This window comes from Ovis canadensis, chromosome 6, assembly GCF_042477335.2.
Source record: "Ovis canadensis isolate MfBH-ARS-UI-01 breed Bighorn chromosome 6, ARS-UI_OviCan_v2, whole genome shotgun sequence".
In the NCBI taxonomy this organism is placed as follows: Eukaryota; Metazoa; Chordata; class Mammalia; order Artiodactyla; family Bovidae; genus Ovis; species Ovis canadensis.
Window position 1 is genome coordinate 28,133,614 of NC_091250.1, and position 21,856 is coordinate 28,155,469.

The 21,856-nt window shown below is 36.9% G+C and overlaps 1 protein-coding gene and 1 pseudogene across 29 annotated transcripts in view; both read left to right on the plus strand.

Moving 5' to 3' along the window:
* Window positions 1–21,856, plus strand: part of CAMK2D (calcium/calmodulin dependent protein kinase II delta) — a 320,633-nt gene that overhangs the window by 294,159 nt on the left and 4,618 nt on the right. For 20 of the 29 annotated variants that reach the window (XM_069593410.1, XM_069593426.1, XM_069593413.1 and 17 more), the window contains 3 exons: window positions 14,439–14,514; window positions 18,069–18,163; window positions 20,024–20,252. In XM_069593410.1, the coding sequence (XP_069449511.1) occupies window positions 14,439–14,514; window positions 18,069–18,163; window positions 20,024–20,252 (400 nt within the window). Of the gene's footprint in view, window positions 1–14,438; window positions 14,515–18,068; window positions 18,164–20,023; window positions 20,297–21,856 lie in introns of all 29 variants that reach the window. The other 9 variants (XM_069593415.1, XM_069593421.1, XM_069593425.1 and 6 more) reach the window with 1 other exon arrangement.
* LOC138442819 (PMS1 protein homolog 1 pseudogene) lies at window positions 20,885–21,849 on the plus strand (annotated as a pseudogene).

Here is a 21,856-nt window from a genome sequence, read left to right on the forward strand (position 1 = left end):
GCTTGCTGCTGCTTCTTTTTTTTTAGTTTCTGATCAAATGTTACATCCTCTCAGATCTTCCTGCTGCTGCTGCTGCTGCTGCTGCTGCTAAGTCACTTCAGTCGTGTCCGACTCTGTGCGACCCCATAGATGGCAGCCCACCGGGCTCCCCCATCCCTGGGATTCTCTAGGCAAGAATCCTGGAGTAGGTTGCCATTTCCTTCTCCAATGCATGAAAGTGAAAAGTCAAAGTGAAGTTGCTCAGTCGTGTCTGACTCTTCATGACCCCATCGACTGCAGCCTACCAGGCTCCTCCGTCCATGGGATTTTCCAGGCAAGAGTACTGGAGTGGGGTGCCATTGCCTTCTCCACTCAGATCTTCATGAAAGTGAAGTGCTCAGTCATGTCCAATTCTTTGCGACCCGTGGACTGTAGCCCACCAAGGTCCTCCATCCATGGGATTCTCCAGGCAAGAATACTGGAGTGGGTTGCCATTTCCTTCTCCAGATCTTGCTAGATGACCTTAATTTTAAACTGCTACCCTCCAAATCCAGTGTTCCTATTCTCCTTCTCTGCTTTCCTCCTTTCCTAGATATATTATTATCTGGCTCTTTTCCCCTCAGTTCAGTTCAGTTCAGTCACTCAGTCGTGTCCAACTCTTTGCGACCCCATGAATCGCAGCACGCCAGGCCTCCCTGTCCATCACCATCTCCCAGAGTTAACTCAAACCCACATTCATCGAGCCAGTGATGCCATCCAGCCATCTCACCCTCTGTCGTCCCCTTCTCCTGCCCCCAACCCCTCCCAGCATCAGAGTCTTTTCCAATGAGTCAACTCTTCACATGAGGTGGCCAATTATTGGAGTTTCAGCTTCAACATCAGTCCTTTCAATGAACACCCAGGACTGATCTCCTTTAGGATGGACTGGTTGGATCTCTTTGCAGTCCAAGGGACTCTCAAGAGTCTTTTCCAACACCACAGTTCAAAAGGATCAATTCTTCAGCGCTCAGCTTTATTGTCCAACTCTCACATCCATATGTGACCACTGGGAAAACCATAGCCTTGACTAAACCAACTTTGTTGGCAAAGTAGTATTTCTGCTTTTTAATATGCTGTCTAGGTTGGTCATAACTTTCCTTCCAAGGAGTAAGTGTCTTTTAATTTCATGGCTGCAGTCACCATCTGCAGTGATTTTGGAGCCCCCCAAAGATAAAGTCAGCCAGTGTTTCCACTGTTTCCCTATCTATTTACCGTGAAGTGATGGGACTAGATGCCATGATGTTTGTTTTCTGAATGTTGAGCTTTAAGCCAACTTTTTCACTCTCCTCTTTCACTCTCATCAAGAGGCTCTTTAGTTCTTCACTTTCTGCCATAAGGGTGGTGTCATCTGCATATCTGAGGTTATTGATAGTAGGAATAATAAGTATTTAATTGAAGGAGGAAGGAAACATGATGGACAACCGACTATGCCATGTCTTAGTAGCCACTCAAAAGGCTAGAATTCTCTATAAGTTATGATCACGTCCCAACTTTATTTTCATAGACTTTTGTCTACATGTTCCCTGCCTCTGCCCCATAATTTAGGAACTAAAAATATAGAAAATGAAAACTGAAAAAGTTACAGGATCCTCTTTCCTGTTTGGATGGAGCAGGTGTTTGGTGTCAAATATAGTAGGGTTGAAATACAGCCCAGCCCTTTATCAGCTAAGCAGTCCAGCTGCCCATGTAAACCTCTCTGATCCACACTGTGTACAGTGGTCATAATGATGTCTCAGTACTTAACCTTTTTTTACCTTCAAAAGTGCTAATTTCATATGTTTCAAACCTAACAATGATAACAATATCAAAACATGGTCATGTTGACTAGAGCAGAAATTTGTTAAATGCCTCACCCATGATAGCAAAATTAATTACATTATTTCTGGCCATTCTTTCCTGTGAATACATGAAATAAACACAGAAGTTCACTATTAAAAGTGTCTGTAAATCTAAAGGGATCTGTGTTTTTTATTGTAGTTTCAGTGTTTCTATATTGTAAGCCATTTATTTTCATAAGTGGGTAAACATCTGTAAATTTTAAGACCCACAATATAGAATCCAGCCAGTCTATATATATAAGCAAACATAGAAGCTCCCCAAGTATAGAAAATAAAGTCACTTTTGGGTTGAAACAAAAGCCAATATTTTTAAAAAGCTTTTATGAAGGTAACAGTATTAACTTGTCATGAATTTTACACAGATTATTTAATTCACCATTTTTTCCCTCGATGATACCATATAGTAGGCACTTAACAAGTTAATGAATTAATTATGAGGTTTTTAGATTGTTAAATTTGTTTTAAACTCTTAAAAGTTTTGAGAGACATATTCTGTTTTTAATTAAACAGGATATTTTAAGTAATGACTCCGTCTTCCCTCATTTAAACTGATTATTTTATCCCTGAACGTTTTCAGGTGTTTTGAAAAATTGGCTTATTCTGAGTATGTCTTGATTATCCCTGATGAGAATAAAAGATAAGTATGTAGACTGATTGTTTTTGACAAAAGTAAAATACATTTTAAAAGGAGCCTGCCTATGCCAAATTACTTCTCAAGCAAACTCTCTCGAGAACTATAACATAAAATATCCCTCTTAGAGACTGATTACCCAAGTCATTGATTCCTCAGAGAGACGCAAACCATCATGACAGAAGTTAACAGCTTACGTGTAGAAGATCTGTTATCTGTTGGTTCTTGAAATAATTCATTACAGGATTGTTGGGGTCTTTGTTAACATCACTACATGTGGTTATTTACACTATATCTGAAGCAAAACACAGATGGCAAATGTTAGCAGAGAATTTTAGATTTATGGGCAAGTTTGAGTAATAGACAAAAACCCATCATCACTATGTGTTTTCAGATTTTGAAAGAAAGAAATTCTGCTCCAAAATGTCATTTGTTTTCAGTTTGAACTTGAAAATGTTTTCAGCTGGGGAAAATAACTTGCTGTGGTGATAGCTATTTTGAGTAGAGTATTTTTACTCTCCAGTTAGCCTACTTTACTAAGAATTACAGTATTCTAACCAAATATTGTATTATATAGAGTTAAGGTGAAAAAATGTAAAGATATTGCTTAAGAATTACCTCTAAAAAGATTAACAGTCTTCAATGACAGAAAAGATAGCTTACTTTAAAGAGACTCCTATAATTTTTTTAGAGGTTTTGTGACCAGTGTAGTAACAGTGTGAGCATATGAGACTGTGTTTTTAAATCTCTCTTCAAGAAATAGAAGCTCTTCATTCATAACCTTTATAAGTTAAAAAAATAAAAGAGACTAAGTTGGAACTTACTAATGCTAATTTTTAGTTGATTTTGTGGATGGAGTGTCATTTCTTTACAATGTTCTATTAGTTCCTACTGTACAGCACATGTATATATCCCCCTTTTTTTTGGCTTTCCTTCCCATGTAGGTCACCACAGCGCTCTGAATAGAGTTCCCTGAGCTGTACAGTGGATTCTCTTTAGTTATCTATTTTACACATAGTATTAATTGTGCCTATATGTCAACCCCAATCTCCCAGTTCGTCCCACTCCTCACTTCCCCCTTGGTATCCATACATTTGTTCTCTGTGTCTATGTCTCTATTTGTTTTGCAAATAAGATCATCTATGCCATGTTTCTAGATTTCACTGTGCTTAGTCCCTCAGTTATGTCTCCTTGCAGCCCCATGGACCTTAGCCACATAGATGCGTTACAATAAACAATACTTGTTTTTCTTTTTCTGACTCACTTCACTCTATGACTGTCTCTACATCCATGTACCTTTCGGCAAATGTTTGTTCCTTTTTATGGCTGAGTAATATTCCGTTGTGTATATGTATGACATCTTTATTCATTCTTCTGCTGATGGACATTTAGGTTGCTTCCATGTCCTGGCTATTGTAAATAGTGCTGCAGTGAACATTGGGTTTCATGTGTCTTTTTGAATTATGGTTTTCTTTGGGTATATGCCAGTAGTGTGGTTGCTGGGTCATATGGTAATTCTACTTTTAGTTTTTCAGGAACCTCCATACTGTTCTCCATAGTGACTATCAATTTACATTCCCACCACCAGTGCAGGAGGGTTCCCTTTTCCCCATACCCTCTCCAGCATTTATTGTTTGTAGATTTTTTTAATGGTGGCCATTCTGAGGGGTGAGGGTGATACTTTATGGTAGTTTTGATTAGCATTTCTCTAATAATTAGTGATCTTTAGACATCTTGTCATGTGTTTGTTGGCTGTCTTTATGTCTTCTTTGGAGAAATGTCTCCTTAGGTCTTCTATCTATTTTTTGATTGGGTTTGTTTGTTTGTTTGTTTTATTGAGCTGCATGACCCATTTGTATATTTTGGAGATTAGTCCTTTGTCAGTTGCTTTATTTGCAAATATTATCTCCCGTTCTGAGGTTATCTTTTTATCTTGTTTATGGTTTCCTTTGCTGTGCAAAAGCTTTTAAGTTTTATTAGGTCTTGCTGTTAGTTTTTATTTTTATTTTCATTACTCTAGGAAGTGGGTCAAAAGAGATCCTGCTGTGATTTATGTCAAAGAATGTTCTGCCTATGTTTTCCTCTAAGAATTTTATAATGTCTGGCCTTACATTCACTTCCTTAATACATTTTGAATTTATTTTTGTGTATGCTATTAGGGAGTGTTCTAATTTCATTCTTTTACATATCACTGTTCGGTTTCCCTAGCACCACTTATTAAAGAGGCTGTCTTTTCTCCATTGTATGTGCTTGCCTCCTTTGTCATAGATTAGGTGGCCATAGGTGCCTGAATTTATCTCTGAGCTTTATATCCTGGTCCAATGGTCTACATTTCTGTTTTTGTGCCAATATCATACTGTCTTTATTAATGCTATTTAAATATATGAATAGTTAATAAAGATGAAATGTGCTTTTTGTTATGGAGGATAAAACAAATAAAACATTTGTTTGGGATAAATATTCAAGACCCTGTATCTGAGTATTAAGGTCCTTAGAGTCTAAAATTCTAGTACAACTTGAATTTTCTAATATGAGCATGCTGTGAACTATTGAAGAATTTCCTCTTTGATGGTTTGTGACATGTTGTATATAATCTGTCTATGCAAGTGCTAAAGATAACCTTTATAGGCATTCCCAGTGGTCTCTCCCCCTGGAATTTCCAGGTTTATATTTGTGGACTGTTACTTATTCATCAAATAACCTAAATGGTGTCTTTGATGAATGTTCTTTTTTTAATCCAACAAATAAAGAAAAAACAGTATTTCATATTCACAAATATGTATTTACTATAAATTACATCTTCAGTTCAGTCGCTCAGTTGGTCCGACTCTTTGTGACCGCATGAATCACAGCACGCCAGGCCTCCCTGTCCATCACCAACTCCCGGAGTTCACTCAGGCTCACATCCATCAAGTCAGTGATGCCATCCAGCCATCTCATCCTCAGTCGTCCCCTTCTCCTCCTGCCCCCAATCCCTCCCAGCATCAGAGTCTTTTCCAATGAGTCAACTCTTTGCATGAGGTGGCCAAAGTACTGGAGTTTCAGCTTTAGCATCATTCCTTCCAAAGAAATCCCAGGGCTGATCTCCTTCAGAATGGACTGGTTGGATCTCCTTGCAGTCCAAGGGACTCTCAAGAGTCTTCTCCAACACCATAGTTCAAAAGCATCAATTCTTCTTACCATCATTTATATTAAATAAAACAGGCATGTGTTGTTAGTTCAGAGATATATGAATCATAAATTTAATTCTTACTGTACTCACATTGATTAAAACAATAATTTTACTGGTCCCATAAAATTTGACCATGATATTCCAATAAGTACTTGTTGACTAGATAAATAATGTATAACTTAAAAGCTGAGAGTTAATGTTTTGCTTGAGGACCTTACTGAGGACTGCAGCCTGGGAGGCAACCTCTCAGACAGTGCTGAGGAACTGCTCTCAAAAAGAAAGCAAGGAGGAAGGGTAGTGAGTTTTTGCTGGAAAAGTAAATCAAATGGGGTGGAATATCAAAAGATTACTACTAATCATACAAAAACCCAGACATCTGAAGTTAATGATTTTAGTGCTTTTCTCTGTGTGGGAAGATGCAGGAGTCTGAACTTGGTGAAATTCCCCTTTTGATATGCATCGTCATTATCTAGGGTCAGTGTTCTGGTGTTTTCCATCCTGCGTTCCCCTCAGGGGACATCATGAGGGGTGGCTGCAGTGGCTGATGGCTTGATGGCAACAACAGTTACTCAACAGTACTTTACTGAAATGACAGGCAACATTTTGGGTCCACATATTTGTAATGAATTCTCTAAGCTGAATTTTGAGCAGAGTATCTCAGAGCTAAACTGGTAACATAGTCCAGTATGAGGTATCACTTTAGTAAAAAACCATTAGCCATGAGGACTCATTTAAGAACTTCTGGTCTGAAAGGCTGTTTTCACCCTCCCAAATCAAGTTTTGAAAAAATGTAGCAACCAACCATGGACATGACTCTTGGTCCTCAGAGTCTTATCACTGCTGTCTGTCAAATGCCCGGGGACTTCAGAAGAATTACAGGAACTCACATCATTTTGTGAATGTGTGTGTATGTGTTTGTGTATGTGGTGAAAATGGGAATTTATTTTCTCCCAAACCTAAGTTTATCTTGCAAGTTGTGGTAAGCCATTATAAGTTTATCCAGACTGACTACTGCTGTGCCTTTTCAGTCTATGGTGCGGCATCTCAGAAGGCTATACAATTTTCAGATCATCAGTTAAAGCATGTAGGCACATATATTACATTGGGCCCTGGTCTTTGGATCTACAATGTCATTGACAAACTCATGTTTTTAACACAATTGACACATTGAGAGTCTTTTATTTTCCCATAATTTTCCAAATTGAAAAAAAATTGTTTAAATATGTTATTTGTTGCATAAACTTTTTTCATTAGTTGAAATTTACTGTTGATAATTTACTGTTGATTGTAGATGCTGTAGGTCTTTTAAAAATGTATGGGTGGGACTGGGTTCTATGACATGTTTTGTGAATTGGCCTCTTGTCTTTCCACCACACTAGACATGATCTGCCCTTGCAATTCCCATTCATTGCTTCAGGAAGCATGAATTGGATAATGATAGACTTTGCAACGAAAGCTGCTGAAGATGAGAAATTTTTAGCAAGAAAGTGTGGGATTACAATGACAGCAGATGCTGCTGAGTTTTCTTGGGTGGTAGTAAAATCTGCTGAGTTATCTTGTCAGTCTTGTCAAGGGAAATGGGTCAAAATGAGATGAATATTATTTCACACAAGAAAGTACAATGCTGTTCTTAAAGTATCTGTGTTATCTGCACAGTGGTGATTGAGAACACTGCTTAGTTTCAACTTCATTGAGGCACGCTGGTGCGAGCAGTGCTGAAGTATGATTAGGAACTTGTGTGAACCTGGAAATACAGGGAACAGACCTTTAAAAAATATCATATGGAACTCAATAAATGTCACAGAGTAACATATTTTTATAACTATAGTTAGCCTGTGCTGTGCCGTGTGCTAAGTCACTTCAATCGTGTCCAACTCTTTGCAACCCCATGGACTGTAGTCCGCCAGGCTCCTGCATCCATGGGATTCTCCAGGCAAGAATACTGGAGTGGGCTGCCATTCCCTCCTCCAGATCTTCCCAAGCCAGTGATCAAACCCAGGTCTCTCGCATTGCAGGTGGATTCTTTACTAGCTTAGTTCTTTCTCAAAAAAATCCAAAGGTAACCACACTTCAATTAATTTTGATGGATCTTTTTGTTTGGTTGGTTTTTGTCTTTTGCAAAATGGAAAAAGAAGATGGTTGTCTAACACAGAGGATTGTGTCTTGCATTCCTCCTGCATTCCTGATGCCTGGAAGCACTCAAGAATCTACCAATTAAATTATTCAGGAAGGTGTAGTTATAAATAAACTTGTCTAAGAATATAGTGAATTCTTTTTCACTGAACTCAGTGTTTGTGTGAACTAATTTTATACTTTTTATAAAAGAATAAGTTATTTAAAAGAAGATAAATTAATTATAAGCTAAGCAACAGCAGTAGAAATCATTGAAAAATACACCTATCCTCATGGCTGCACAGAATTTTAACCCTTCTCAGTATTTGACACTGCTGCATATTCATACTGAAGGACAGAGCATGTTGACCTTAACTTTTGACCTGTTTTGGCTAATATCATGTAAAATTGATTGGAGGGGTTAGTTGGAATCGTTATAGTTCCAAGATTTAGGGAAAGCTGTATTTCCTTCATGACAACACACCACCACCAAAAAAAAAAAAAGGCTAAAAAGAACTTTCCACATATTTAAAAATCCTCTCATTGTCACTTTTATAAATCTGATTTTTTCTTTTGAGACAGTAGTTTTGACTGTCACCTTATTTAGTTCTGCAGTGGAGGAAAGAAATACCTCTAGAGAATGCTTAGTATTTCTCTTGTTATGCAAGTACATAAGCCTGATACTTAAAGAGTACAATTTTACTCTTCAATCTAAGCAGTTGACATGAATCTTTGAACCAGTCAACTCTTAACTGGAAGTGGTGTGACACCAATCTTATTAATAAAACATCTTAATATTTAAAGTACCCAGTGGTATTCATAATGTTGTCCTATTTCTAGCTTCTGGCAGAACTGTTACCCAGTTACTTAAGTGTGGATACACTGAGTTTTTTCATATCAGCAGACATTCTATTTGGTCTCATACAGCTTCTTTAGACTCTGAAACGTGTATGTAAGCCATTTTTAATGAAAATCCTCATAAATACTTTACAAATACTTCAATCCTTTTTAAAAAGTAGTAAATAGTAATTTTTTTTCATCTTCAGATTCAGACTCATCTTAGGAATGACACAGCCATATTTTGTAACCCAAAGATATTATCACAAACCTTTTTAAAAAAATCTAAACACACTTTCACTTACACCAAATGATTTCGGTGCCATACATTTCTGTTTTTAAATATTTGCTAATCATTTATTATCAGGCCATCGCAGTGTAACAGGACTAATGGTACTTCTTCCCCAATTAACAATTTATACTTTGAAACTAAGAGTAGATTTTTATAGAGCAAAGTACATAGATGATTTGAATAATTTATTTTATCTTTTAAATCTTGAGGATCTCCAGCAATTAAAAGGCTAAAATATTGATGTTATTGAACAGGTGATTTTTGGGTAAGTGAGCTACTTGAAAGCAATCTTGAATAGAAATTTGGTAATTTCCAGCTGTTATATTTGAATAAAATATTATAAATTATTAAACCAATCAACTCCAGAATCCTTGACTTTGATTTTAAAAGCCAAAATAATGGAAATTACTCTCCCAACTGTTAATAATCTATGAAACTAGTGAAATAAAAACAGTGACTAAGAAACAAGCTGTTAATTCCACAGGAAACTCCAAACATAGGTAAGTTGACAGGTACCTTTTTTGATAAAACTACCAAGAGCATGAGAATGAAACTAATTTGTATATTTGCCTAAGATAATAACTATTCCAAATCATTATTTTTGTTAATGGCAGCATGGAAAAAGATAAACCATGGGAGATCCAATTTTTTTGAATTGGTGTAATAATTAACTACAACTCTGGCCCAGTAATTAAGTTGTCAGTCACCTTGCCAGAGAAAGTGCAGAGGCATTTAGGTGGTTCATTTAAGTTTTTGACTTCAACATATTGAATTAGGCACTGTGGGCTGCAAAGGAACATAGATTAGTGAATTAAACAGCAGACAGCACCTCAGCCAAATAAAGTTCCAGTCCTGGCACAGCTTTTGAACTGATTGGATGACTTCAACAAGTCACTCAATCCCTGTGTCCTTTAAGTCTCTGGCAGGCAAGTACCCAGTAACTCTGTGAATGTAGACGTAGTAGTTAAACAGAACAAATATTTGTTCAATTTATTATAGTTGATTTACAATGTTGTGTTAATTTCTGTTGTACACCAAAGTGATTCAGTTATAATGCATATACATTCTTTTTCCTGTACCTTTCCATATAGTTTATCAGAGGATGTTGAATATAAGTTCCCTGTGTTATACAGTAGGACCTTGTTGTTTATCCATTCTCTATATAATAGCTTGCATCTGTTAATCCCAGACTCCTAATCCATCCCTCCTGCACCCCTTGGCAACCACAGGTCTTTTCCCTGTGTCTGTGGGTCTGTTTCTGTGTCTTAGGTAAGTTTGTGTCGTATTTTAGATTCCACATATAAATGACATCATACTCTGACTTCACTTTGTGTGATAATCTCCAGGCCCATCCATGTTGCTGCGGATGGCATGATTGTGTCCTTTTTGTGGCTGAGTAGTATTCCACTGTATGCTTGTATACATTGTGTGTGAATATCTATACACACACATATATGCACATGGGCTTCCCTGGTTTCGATTTTACAAGGTTTTATAGTCCCTCTTTAGTCATTTATTCTGGATAAGAAATGATGGTTGGTTGCACCAGAGTGATGAGGAGAAAAGAAGTGGATTAATGTGTAAGGCCTTTAAAAGGAAAACTCACTATGGCTTGAACTACTGGATTGGGAGAGGTGGGATGAGGGAATAAAAAATGATTCTCAGGTTTCTTTCTGGCTTGTGTAAATGGATGATGTTGCCATTCACCAGGATGAGGTCCCTGGAAGAGCAAATAGGTTTGTGGTGACAGAAATTCATATGCTCAGTTTAGGGTGTGTTGGGTTCAAGATGCATCTGAGATACCCAAATGGAGATTCCAAAGTAGGCGCTGACATACAGACCTAGAGGAACAGTCTAGAAGTAACGACCTGGGAGTCATGGGATACTCAGTGATTTAAAGTACAGGTATAGACAGAACTGTAGGGATAACAGTGTACGGTAAGAGGGCCTCAGACTGTGGCTTTTAAAAGGAATTGAAACATTTAAAGTCCATGTGGCAAATGTGAGTGAGATGCTGTGAGCAGATGGTTGATAAGAAAAGATGGGAAAAGTGAAAAAAGAGTATTTCAAGATGGTGTACTGGAGTAGTCAGCAAACTCTGTGGCTTTGGGCAGTACCTGTACTCTCAAATTCTTTGTTAACAAGAGGGGTAACATCTGTCTGCGTATCTCAGGGAACTGCCATGCTCAGATCTCATACTGCTTGAGAAATGTTGAAACTATCAGTTATTTTACCATATAATCACTCTCAGTTCCCAGGGATGTTTGTTTTGTTTTCTTTTCTTTTCTTTTTTTTTTTTTTTAATACTTGGACCATTCACACTCTTATCTTACTCTTCCAGGCTTCTTTAGAACAATAAAGAGCCAAAAAATATGAATTGGAACATGACGCTACTTGCAATTCTTTTGCAGAATTGCATGGGATGTGAGTGTACTCAGGATCTGGAATATTTCTCCCATTTGCTTTTCTCTCCTGCCTTTCCCTTAGGAACCTGGAAGTCTTCTTTAGGACCTGTGGGTATAGGCTTGAGCACCTCAATTCTATCAATAAAACTATTCAGTAATCAGTTCTCTGTGATTAAATGCTTAGCCACAAGGTAGAAGCCTCGGGTATTCAGGGAACACCTTACTGGTACATTCTTCCCTCACCTTTAGAGTAGTTAGTGCCACATCCCGGATCTCCCCACTTGGACTTCCGTAGTGGCCATTGCTTACTCTCAGGGAGTGGGAGGGCTAGAGGAGAATGGCCCTCCCCACAGAACGGAGGCACTGAGGCACTTCACCCAGCGAGCATCCCTCAGCCTCACTGTGGAGGAGAGGACACCTGGCTAGTACCAAACCCTTCAGCTTCCTCTAAGTCACTGTGGCAACCATTCCAACCACAACAGACTGCTATATACAAACGATTCATCCCCAGCCTCCTGCTTTCCTTTCAAGAGTCAGCTGTCATGTGCTGCCCTGACTCACTCGCCTTTGCTCCGGGGGAGTAAGCACTCTAGAGATTCCTGAGTTCCAGGCCCCTCCCAAGCCAAGAGCCTCACGTCGTTTTTATGGTGATGCAGCGCAGAGGCATCCTGGCCGCCTCCCATCTGCCGTCCTGCCAGCCCCAGCACCACTGTTTCTGAACATAAGAACTAAGAAGGCAATTTGTGTCACTGTAATTATGCAGGATGAAGATTAAGCCAGTTGTAGGGATGCCAGCTGTTGAAGAACTAGTGAGTATTTGCACAGGAGTTCAGAGTGAGTCAAGGCCATGTTACCCCATGTTTCTCATACCATACTATGCTTGTGAAGGAGTCCAGAGACTTTCAGAGAGTGACTCTGAACTTCGCACACTTTGTAAACTAACTTGGCCTAATGAAGCTCTTCAAAGGGCAGTAATCTTACGTCCATTTTTTCCTTTTCTTTTTGTTCTAAAAAACTGACATTGTTTTCTAAACTATAGTTTTTACCGATTAGCCACTCAGTGTCTTAGGGAATCTATTAGTTTTAAATGAGGATTTAATACAAGGAGCAAGTTTTCATAGTCACATTTTCCTAATTTCATTTTCTGAGCTCCCCCACACCAGTGTCCTGTATATTCTGGAATCGGGTCAGCTGTCATGCCTTTTTGCCAGATGTTCACACTGTTGAGGCCAGAGACAGATGAATCACTTATTGCCTAAATAAATTTAAGCTAAAATGTGCCTCTGGCACCATCCGTGTTATAGAATTATTCCCTGACACTATCTCTGTCAGTATGTTTTCATATTTGGTATATTATAGCTATTCATTCATCAAAAGAGCACGGGCAAGAAATGTTTTAAGTGTGTATAGGAACTAAGAAACTCTGTTATTTTTTTTCAATATAAATGAAATAACTGAGTATGGAATCTACCCTATATGGTTATTATTTTTTATACTATCAACCTTGACATTGTTAGTAACCATTTTATCAACAAACCATATTTTATAAGGTAGTCTCATATAGTCTCAATGAAGTCAAGTTAGGTTTTACAGAACATTTATTTTAAATAAGGGATATTTAAACCTAGATAACCTGGAGTTTTGAAAGTAAGTATAAACATTTAAATTTGTGGTTAAGAATGTATTTTAAAAAGATCAGATTCATTAAAAATGCAAACTGGTTGCCTTTAATCAATAAGAACTAAAACCAGACTTCAGTTTTTTCTATGATGAACAGCAGCCTTATTACCTCAGTATAATTTGATTTCAGCCTTGTGATAACTTGAAAAGAGGGACCAGGTGTATTGTGCCTAACTTCGGGCATACAAAATTGTTAATGAATGAGTATTTTTCAAGCCAAAAAAAAAAATAGATTGGAAATAACTTTTTGTGATTACCCTGTTTATTTCCAGTGATTTAAGGAAGTACCACAATGTTCTTAAAACAAAATTCAATGAAATTTAATTTTTAAAATATTTCATGCTTTTATTTCATTAGTAAAAGAATAATGTTCTGAAATCAGGAGAAGGTTTTCAACATCAGTTGACCAAATTCACAAAGTTATTGAGTATCTCTTTTATTAAAGACATTGGATAAAGCTTTTTAGAGGATACAAAGAAATAACATGTTCTTTGCCCACAGGGAGCTTTTAATCTAACTAGGAAGACATTAGAGAGTCAACCAGGTTTAGTAACAATTTACAACAATAATTTAACTAAAGAAATTGTCATGGTATATTGTATATCCTTAATTGCCAAATAATACAAAGTAGGCTTTCCAAAAAGGAAAAGAACACTTGAGGCAGATGAAATAGGTGGAATTTGAGCCAAGTCAACTATTTTAACAATTTTACCAGTTGTGGGCTAGGAATAGAAGCAAATCATGTTTGATGTCAGTGTTGACAGCTATACAGGAAGGCTTCTGGCTCCATCCATAGCATTAATTCATACATTGTTTTTCCAATTTACAGTTTACAGAAGGCCATTTATCTACATATGCTAGCAATTACAGTGTTAGCGTCCCCTTTCATAGAGTTAGTTGAGCTAAACAGTAAAATAATAATTTTATATAAGTTAAATGTCTCAATGCATTTCAGCAGTACTATGAAGAAAGACATATTAGTAATGTAATACTTTAAGACTGTCTTTTAAATAACACAGTTGTTAATGGCAAGAGAAAAATGTTCATAAACTCAATCATGTTGAGATAAAGATAATAAAAACTAATTTGTAAAAAAAATACAGCCTTGACCTTCCAGGTGAATGTCATTTTTTTTACAAAGGGGATGTAGTGGTGCTTGCCCAACGTGAACCTGCTTCTTCAGGGGTCCTGTTAAAGTTAGGCTGTGCCTCTGCAGGTCTGAAGCAGGGCCTGAGAACAGTTTCCTGCTGTTTCTGCCAGGCTCTCAGAACAAGGACCTAACATTGATCTGGGAGCTCTGGGCAGCGAGACTGTAGAGGGGAAAACACCACGATTCTGAGAGGGCTGTCTTGAATGGGTAGTACCCTGTTTGAGGAAAATAGCAGTATCATTAGAATAATCTTATAAGGCTTCTACCCTTTATTCTCACCCAACTCTTTCTCTTTGCCTTTAGCACGAAAGCAAGAGATTATCAAAGTCACTGAACAACTGATTGAAGCTATCAACAATGGGGACTTTGAAGCTTACACGTGAGTAGAGGCACATTTGTTTTGCTTTCATGCATATGACTAAAGTGTTCTCTATATGAATGTATTCTTCAGTGTACCTGAACTCATGTATATTCAACCCAGGTTTGATACAGTAGCTTCATTTCAAGGTATAAATGACTTAAGTGCCCTAGGAGAGAAACAAGTGTATTTTAAATTGCAGAGAGAAGATTAGACTTCTGACAGGAAACTGGGAGAAGGCTTTCCAAGCAGAGCAGTCCATGAGGTTAAAAACACAAGAAACAGGAAAGCACAGAAAAAGTGCATCTGGGTTTAGGTGTGTTTTTCCTCACCTTTTGCAGAAGTGATGGGACAGAGAGAGATCAGGAGGCAACATCCAATACAGCTGAACTTTATCTTCATCTCTTTTAGGAGTTTGTCTCTTAAATAAAATGTTCTTTGAAGAAAGGGTTTTAATGTTAAATTTAAAGTATACTATAGGTATTAGAGGAAGTCACTTTGAGCAAATAAAAATAAAACTTTCAAATAAATAGGGCATGGAGGATTATCGTGCAAAGAATGTGGGTCTATAAGTTAGCTATTTGAGGGGAGATAAAAATCAGTTCTCAACTTTCCCTTTATACCATACTATAGGTCCTCTTGAATGAAAGGGTTAAATGTTAAAAAAAAAATGAGATTGCTCTCTGGTTGGAAAGGTGTAAGTTCAAAAGCAGGGGACTCATAGAAATGAGAAAGTAAAATGATTGGGCTACCTAGAGAAGAGAACTTACCTATTTTAATTTTTTAAAGCCAAAATAAAACTAACAAAATATTTGTAAAATGTACCTAAAATTAATATATATTGAAACGATAAGATTGGAAAATGGAGAAATAGGTAAAGGACCTGAGCTGACCATTAGCAAAAGAGGAAATATAAATGACAAACTAAATGAGACCATACTGATGCCCACTAATCAAGTGCAAAACTAAACGTAGGAGGTTCTCTGCCCGTCAGATGAGCAGGGACAAAACCCTCGCTGATCACAGAGGCCAGGACACCAGGGGCTTTCCCCACTGCCTGACAGGTATAATGGGGACACTTCCATGGTGGTGGCAGCGGCTGGGGCTTGGGTCACAATTAGTTATTGTATACCAGAAATTTTATAAAGGTCCAGGTTACTACTTTAACCCTGTATTTCTAGTTATAAAAATTTAACAGGGGCATGGATTTTGAATTTTAAACAGGGACAAAAATTGTGAACAAAAGATACTGCCTCTGGGAGATGAAACTGTACGGTATTTTTTTTTTTTTGCTTCTTTCCAAGTTTTATATAATAAGATATTTTTTATCAGCTACAAATAAATAACCAAATATAAAGTATGGAAGACAGTAACTGAATATAAGAACTAAATTAATCCCAGGACTCCCTCTTATAAATTTAATGTGTGTGAAAACACGAGCATATACATATATATTTGTGTGTGTGTGTATCAGTTCTTTAACATGACCTAATAAGAGTATATTTAGAATGAAATAAATAGTAAGAAATGGAGTTTTTAAAATATTGTTTGTTGTTAGAAAATTAAACCATTGAATAGTTGTTAAAAGAGTTGTTTACAATCCTGCACCATAGGACTAGCTCTCTTTTATTCTTTTGGTTGATATAACTTTGTTTGTTAGACCCATATGATTCATCAAACATAATACACTTAAAAAAAAATATGGCAATAGCTTTCCCCTGTGGAATGGTGGAGTTTGTCGGCCAGGCCAAAATGGCGAAATAGAGCACTTGCTATATTCTCAGACACTTTTAAATAGGGTGTTTTAAATAATTCAGTTCCTCAGCTCACTAATTCCTTTTCCTACCTTCTGGCTTGATTTTGTATACTCAGGTCCAGTGGTTAACCCAGAGCACCTTCCATTTGGGGATGGTAGGATGTATTGGTAAAGCTGTCAGCTGGTCTTTAGAACACCTGTTTGGAGCATGCGCCCCCATGGGTCAAGGAGCAGTTTGTGACTTTTATTAATCCAAAGCCTGCGATAGAAGAGAGAGATACATAGATTACTTACTTCCATAGAAACAGAGAGAAAGAACACATTAACAGGTTTTCAACTATGTTGACTCAGTGGTTGGGTAAAAAGATCCATCATAGTACAGTGATCCTCAGATGATTTTGGTGCTGATAGAAAGTAGTAAAAATTTTGATTCACTAATGTTGACAGCCAAAAGTGTATTTATAGAGAATATAATAGCCCCTGGCAGAAAACAAGTCCCGTTACCATGGGAACACTGTTCTTGCCATTTTGCTTCTTAGAGATTACAGATATTTAACTTTGAGTTTAATACCTGCCCACCAGGAAGTCTGAGGTGTTTAAAGTTCAGAATCTCTACCCACTCCCACCCTATCTGCACCTGAGGCTTTCTTTACCACAATGAATAAACCACTTTGATATTTTAAAGAGTATTTTCTACTTTAAAAGTATTCTTTAAAAAAATCAGTTCCAAAATTCTATGAACTGTACTTTTAAGAACCATAATGATCTTTTAAAAACTTGTATTCTTGTTAAAAACGTTTTAACTTTTCATCTCCCACATGGGGAATTTCTGTAGGGAATTAGATGAAGCCTCACTAAATTAACGGTCCCAAATCCTTCAGTATGCATTCTTTTTATCTAAGTTTGTGAACTACTAAATTCTTCAAATCCAGATTTTAGGTGCCTTCTCTGAGACGCCTACCCCTCCACGTACTTGGAAAACTCTTACTCTAGAAAGTACAACTCAAATGTTCTCTCTTACATCTTTCCTTTCTCACATATAATCTGGGTTTTGGGCACTTTGTGTTTATTTCCATTCCAGTATTAATTGTTGTGTTTGTTTCAAAGAATATTTGCTACATAGTAGGTATTTCACAAATTCTTTGTTGAATTTTTTCAAGAAAGCCCATTGGCTTTCCCTGAATATACCATTAAAATGTTATCTTTTTTTCTTGAATCATAATTCTAGGATTAAAAAGTAAACTAATGTGCACCTGAATCTCTCAATTATAAAAGTTAATTAAGCTTGTATTTAAAGTTTAAGTCTTGAGGACATTGCCAGAAAATGTAAGATGTGACACCTAACCTTCACATCAGTCTAAATGACTGACATGAATGTAGATAGCATCAGATTATTCCAAAAATATTTCATTTCCAAGGCAAAGTTTATTTTATAGGACTTAGAGATTGACTCAGACTTGGAGAGCATTTCAAAAATAAACTTATAACAACTAGAAAACTAGGGAATTATAAAAACTGGGGAAGGCCTAGAGAACTCCCCTTGCAAATTAAAAATTAGAAATGTTTCAAAGGAAACTCCTAAAGCATTGTAGATCATCAGCTGCTGGAAATGGTTGTATTATCTTGCCCTTATCTGAAGTCACTGCAAAATTCCTTTTTAGGGTTTTCTCTTCAACCCACCTTGGGAAGGCCTGTGATAGAAATTTTATGTTTGTAGTGTTTTTAAAGACTCCTTCCTTCAGTGACTGTTTGATAAATTAGAAATGGATATGTATGAAACAACAAAATACATTAACTCATTTTATTTTTTTTCCTACAGAAAAATCTGTGACCCAGGCCTTACTGCTTTTGAACCCGAAGCTTTGGGTAATTTAGTGGAAGGGATGGACTTTCATCGATTCTACTTTGAAAATGGTACATTTACTTTAATATCATGCCTTTTCCATGCTTCTCTGAATTTCTCCAGAATTTCTAGATTCTTTGGCTCTTTCCTGCAATGAGCATTCTTACTTTAGTCATCCTACATCATAATTTTGTAATTTGAAATCAAAAAACACAATAGCCGTAAGCTTTGGTATGTTTTCAAAAATACCTAATTTTATATAAAAAGTGATGGTGATTAAATGCATCCCATAGAAGTCCCAGTAAATATGTAAGCTGTGAAATAAGTTACCAAAAAGTATTTAGTTATTTTAGGTTTTCAAAACATTGTTTATATGAAAAAATAAGAGAAACTACAGCATGCCAGAATATTTGCCATAGTGATTTCAAGAATAATAATCAGTGCTCATTGCCAAGGTAAAAATGTGTATTAAGATGAGTAATGAGGTAAATATTTGTTCAGATTACAAGAATTTTAATGGTATCAGATAAAATAGCCACATTTCAGAGAAAGTGATAGAAGAAACTCCTGCAGAAATCCTCAAGGTCACCAAAAAAAGTATAAAAGAGAAGTTCCTCTTATCCTGCTCCTAAAGACATTAGGTATAAGGTGTTTGCATGATGCAGGGAGTAAATTTACCTTTTGCAATGAAATTTTTATGAATTAAAGAGGAATCATAGTAATGATTCAGATAATCAGGTTTACATCCAATAATTATAAGCATTGACAAGAATATTTGTGTTGGCATGCATTTTTACATTCAATGAATTTTTCTTATATGCACTAGATATTTGCAATGAAACAAAGATAATTATGTGGTAAACTAGCCTTAATGAAACTTCAGTAAATGTTTTCATGTTCTCTGTTTCGTGCTGTGATTGATAGCACGTCATGTTTCCTTCAGTAGGCTGTAGCTTGATACCACCTGATCTGTAGTAAAAGAACCCATTAATATTGTAACCTACCTCAACATAACACTGTACTTCATTACTCTCCATAAATAAATATCATAATAATGGGATATTGTGTTTTATCAGACTGTAGCAGTAAGTAAGTAATTCAGATCATTCCTAAGAATGAAGGATATGTTTGGATAACAGGTAAAACAGTTCTGCCTGTTTTAGTGATCAAAGAGAGTAGTATCAATCAATATCTGCACTAAATCCTCATCTCTCTTAGTCATTGAACAGTCAGAATAAATAGATGTTGTCAAAACAACAAAGGCTGGAGCCTAGTGAGGGCTGCTAAATCAAAGGAGAGAGCTAGAGGATCAGAATCAGGCTATATGGCCAACACCAAATTTTGGATTTTTACTGGCTAACCATAATTGGACTACTAGAATGGACTGTACTAAATAAAGGAGCCACTGGATGAGATGGGGAAACTGGTTCACACCATGGCCAGCCTATTTAGAAGACAGCAGTCTCCATGCTTAATACATGATGTATTTCCCTTGCCCCATGTACTTTACCAACTGGCAAAAAAAAAAAAAAAAGACGAACCAGCCCACAGGATATCCTGTCAACTGTCCCAGCAGTTCCTTTATTGGAAAAATAAACTGCTCTGTGCACCTGGGCCAGCCCTTCTCCACCTCTGTTCATTTTATGGCTTGTTCCTAACCACTTCCCATTATAAATAATTATGTCTCTCCAGCTTTTTCACCCAAAGTTTGAGTGGCGTACAATACAACCACAAAGAAAATAATGACTGTATCTACTTCTGCTATTTTTCTTTATACTTTGCACAGTACAGGTACTCAATTATTTGCATTAGTGAATAGTTGAATGAATGAAAGATATTCTATTATTTATTGGTCCCAAGGGAAGTCATTATTGGTTTCGGTTTACTTTGCATAGAAACTAAGTTCTCTCTTCCACATTCTTCTCTTTCAGCTTTGTCCAAAAGCAATAAACCCATCCACACCATCATCCTGAACCCTCATGTACACCTGGTGGGCGATGACGCTGCCTGCATAGCATACATTAGGCTCACCCAGTACATGGACGGCAGTGGAATGCCAAAAACAATGCAGTCGGAAGAGACACGTGTGTGGCACCGCCGGGATGGGAAGTGGCAGAATGTTCACTTTCATCGCTCAGGGTCGCCAACAGTACCCATCAAGTAAATATTTCCAGGCTGCCAGCTTCTTTGTTAATACGCCCATGGTCAGCGTCTTTTCCTCATTCCACTGTTAATAGCATGGTATCTGTTATTTAATGCTAGTGGTTAGTTACACTGGTGAGACTCCATGTTTCATAAGAAGCAGTCTATAATTCTGTGGAAAGATCAGACTAGCTATTTGTTGGTTGAAACTTGTCCTAGAAAGTATACAGTCAATTTAGATAGGTAAACAATTTATACAACTTCATTGTCACGTATTGGCAGAGGAAGGAGACGTGGAAGGAAAAAGTTTCTAAAATGGCCAAAACAGTCAAACCTCTTTACTCAAAGGTTCCTCACACATAGTTTCAACCAGTCTTGGATCAAAAAATTTCAGTAGTAGAGAAATTCCAGTATGTTTCAAAAAGCAGAACTTAAACTTACCTTGCAGGTAAATGATTTACATAACATTTACATTGTATTAACGATTACAAGTAATCTCTAGAGATTATTTAAAGTACATGAGAGTGGAGAAGGAAATGGCAATCCACTCCAGGACTATTGCCTGGAAAATCCCATGGACAGAGGAGCCTGGTAGGCTACAGTCCATGGGGTCGCAAAGAGTCGGACACGACTGAGTGACGTGAGTTCACTTGCTGTTCTCTGAAACTCTGCATTCAGCTGGATATGAAGAGAAAGCTACTAAAGACTTGGAAAGATACAATAAGCAAATCAAGAGAGCCATCGAACAAGAGTCACAAGTATCATTAAAAGATGGCAAAAAAAGGATGAAACCCACCGGTGTTTGGAATTTGGCACAGAAGCACAAGTTGAAAACCTCACTATCTAATCAGCCAAAACTTGATGAGCTCTTTCAGGCCCAAATTGAAAAAAAACAGAACCAAAACATTAAAATAGTTCAGATTCCCTTCTCTATGGAAAACTTAAAAAAGAATTTTGATACACAGAAGAAATTTGACTTAGAAGAAAAGGACGAATTTTGCTTGATCCACAATCTCAAGTTTCCTGACGCTTGGCTAATTACATCCAAAACAGAAATAATGTTGTTAAATCCATATAGAGTGGAAGAAGCTCTGCTATTTAAAAGACTTCTTGAGAATCACAAACTTCCTGCAGAGCCACTGGAAAAACCAATTATATTAACAGAGAGTCTTTTTAATGGATCCCATTATTTAGAGATTTTACATAAAATGACAGCAGATGACCAAAGGTACAGTGGATCTATTTACCTGTCCGATCCCCGTCTTACAGCAAATGGTTTCAAGATAAAATTGATACCAGGAGTTTCCATTGCTGAAAACTACTTGGAAATAGAAGGAATGGCTAATTGCCTTCCATTCCTTAATGCTATATTAAACAAAAATGCAAAGGAAGTTTATGAATGTAGACCTCGAAAAGTGATAAGTTATTTAGAGGGAGAAGCAGTACGTCTGTCTAGACAATTACCCATGATACTTATCAAAAGAGGACATCCACGATATTATCTACAGAATGAAGCACCAGTTTAGAAATGAAATTAAAGGGTGTGTTCATGGTCGCCCATTTTTTTCATCATTTAACCCATCTTCCAGAAGCTACATAATTATGTTTAAGAAAATTTGTTA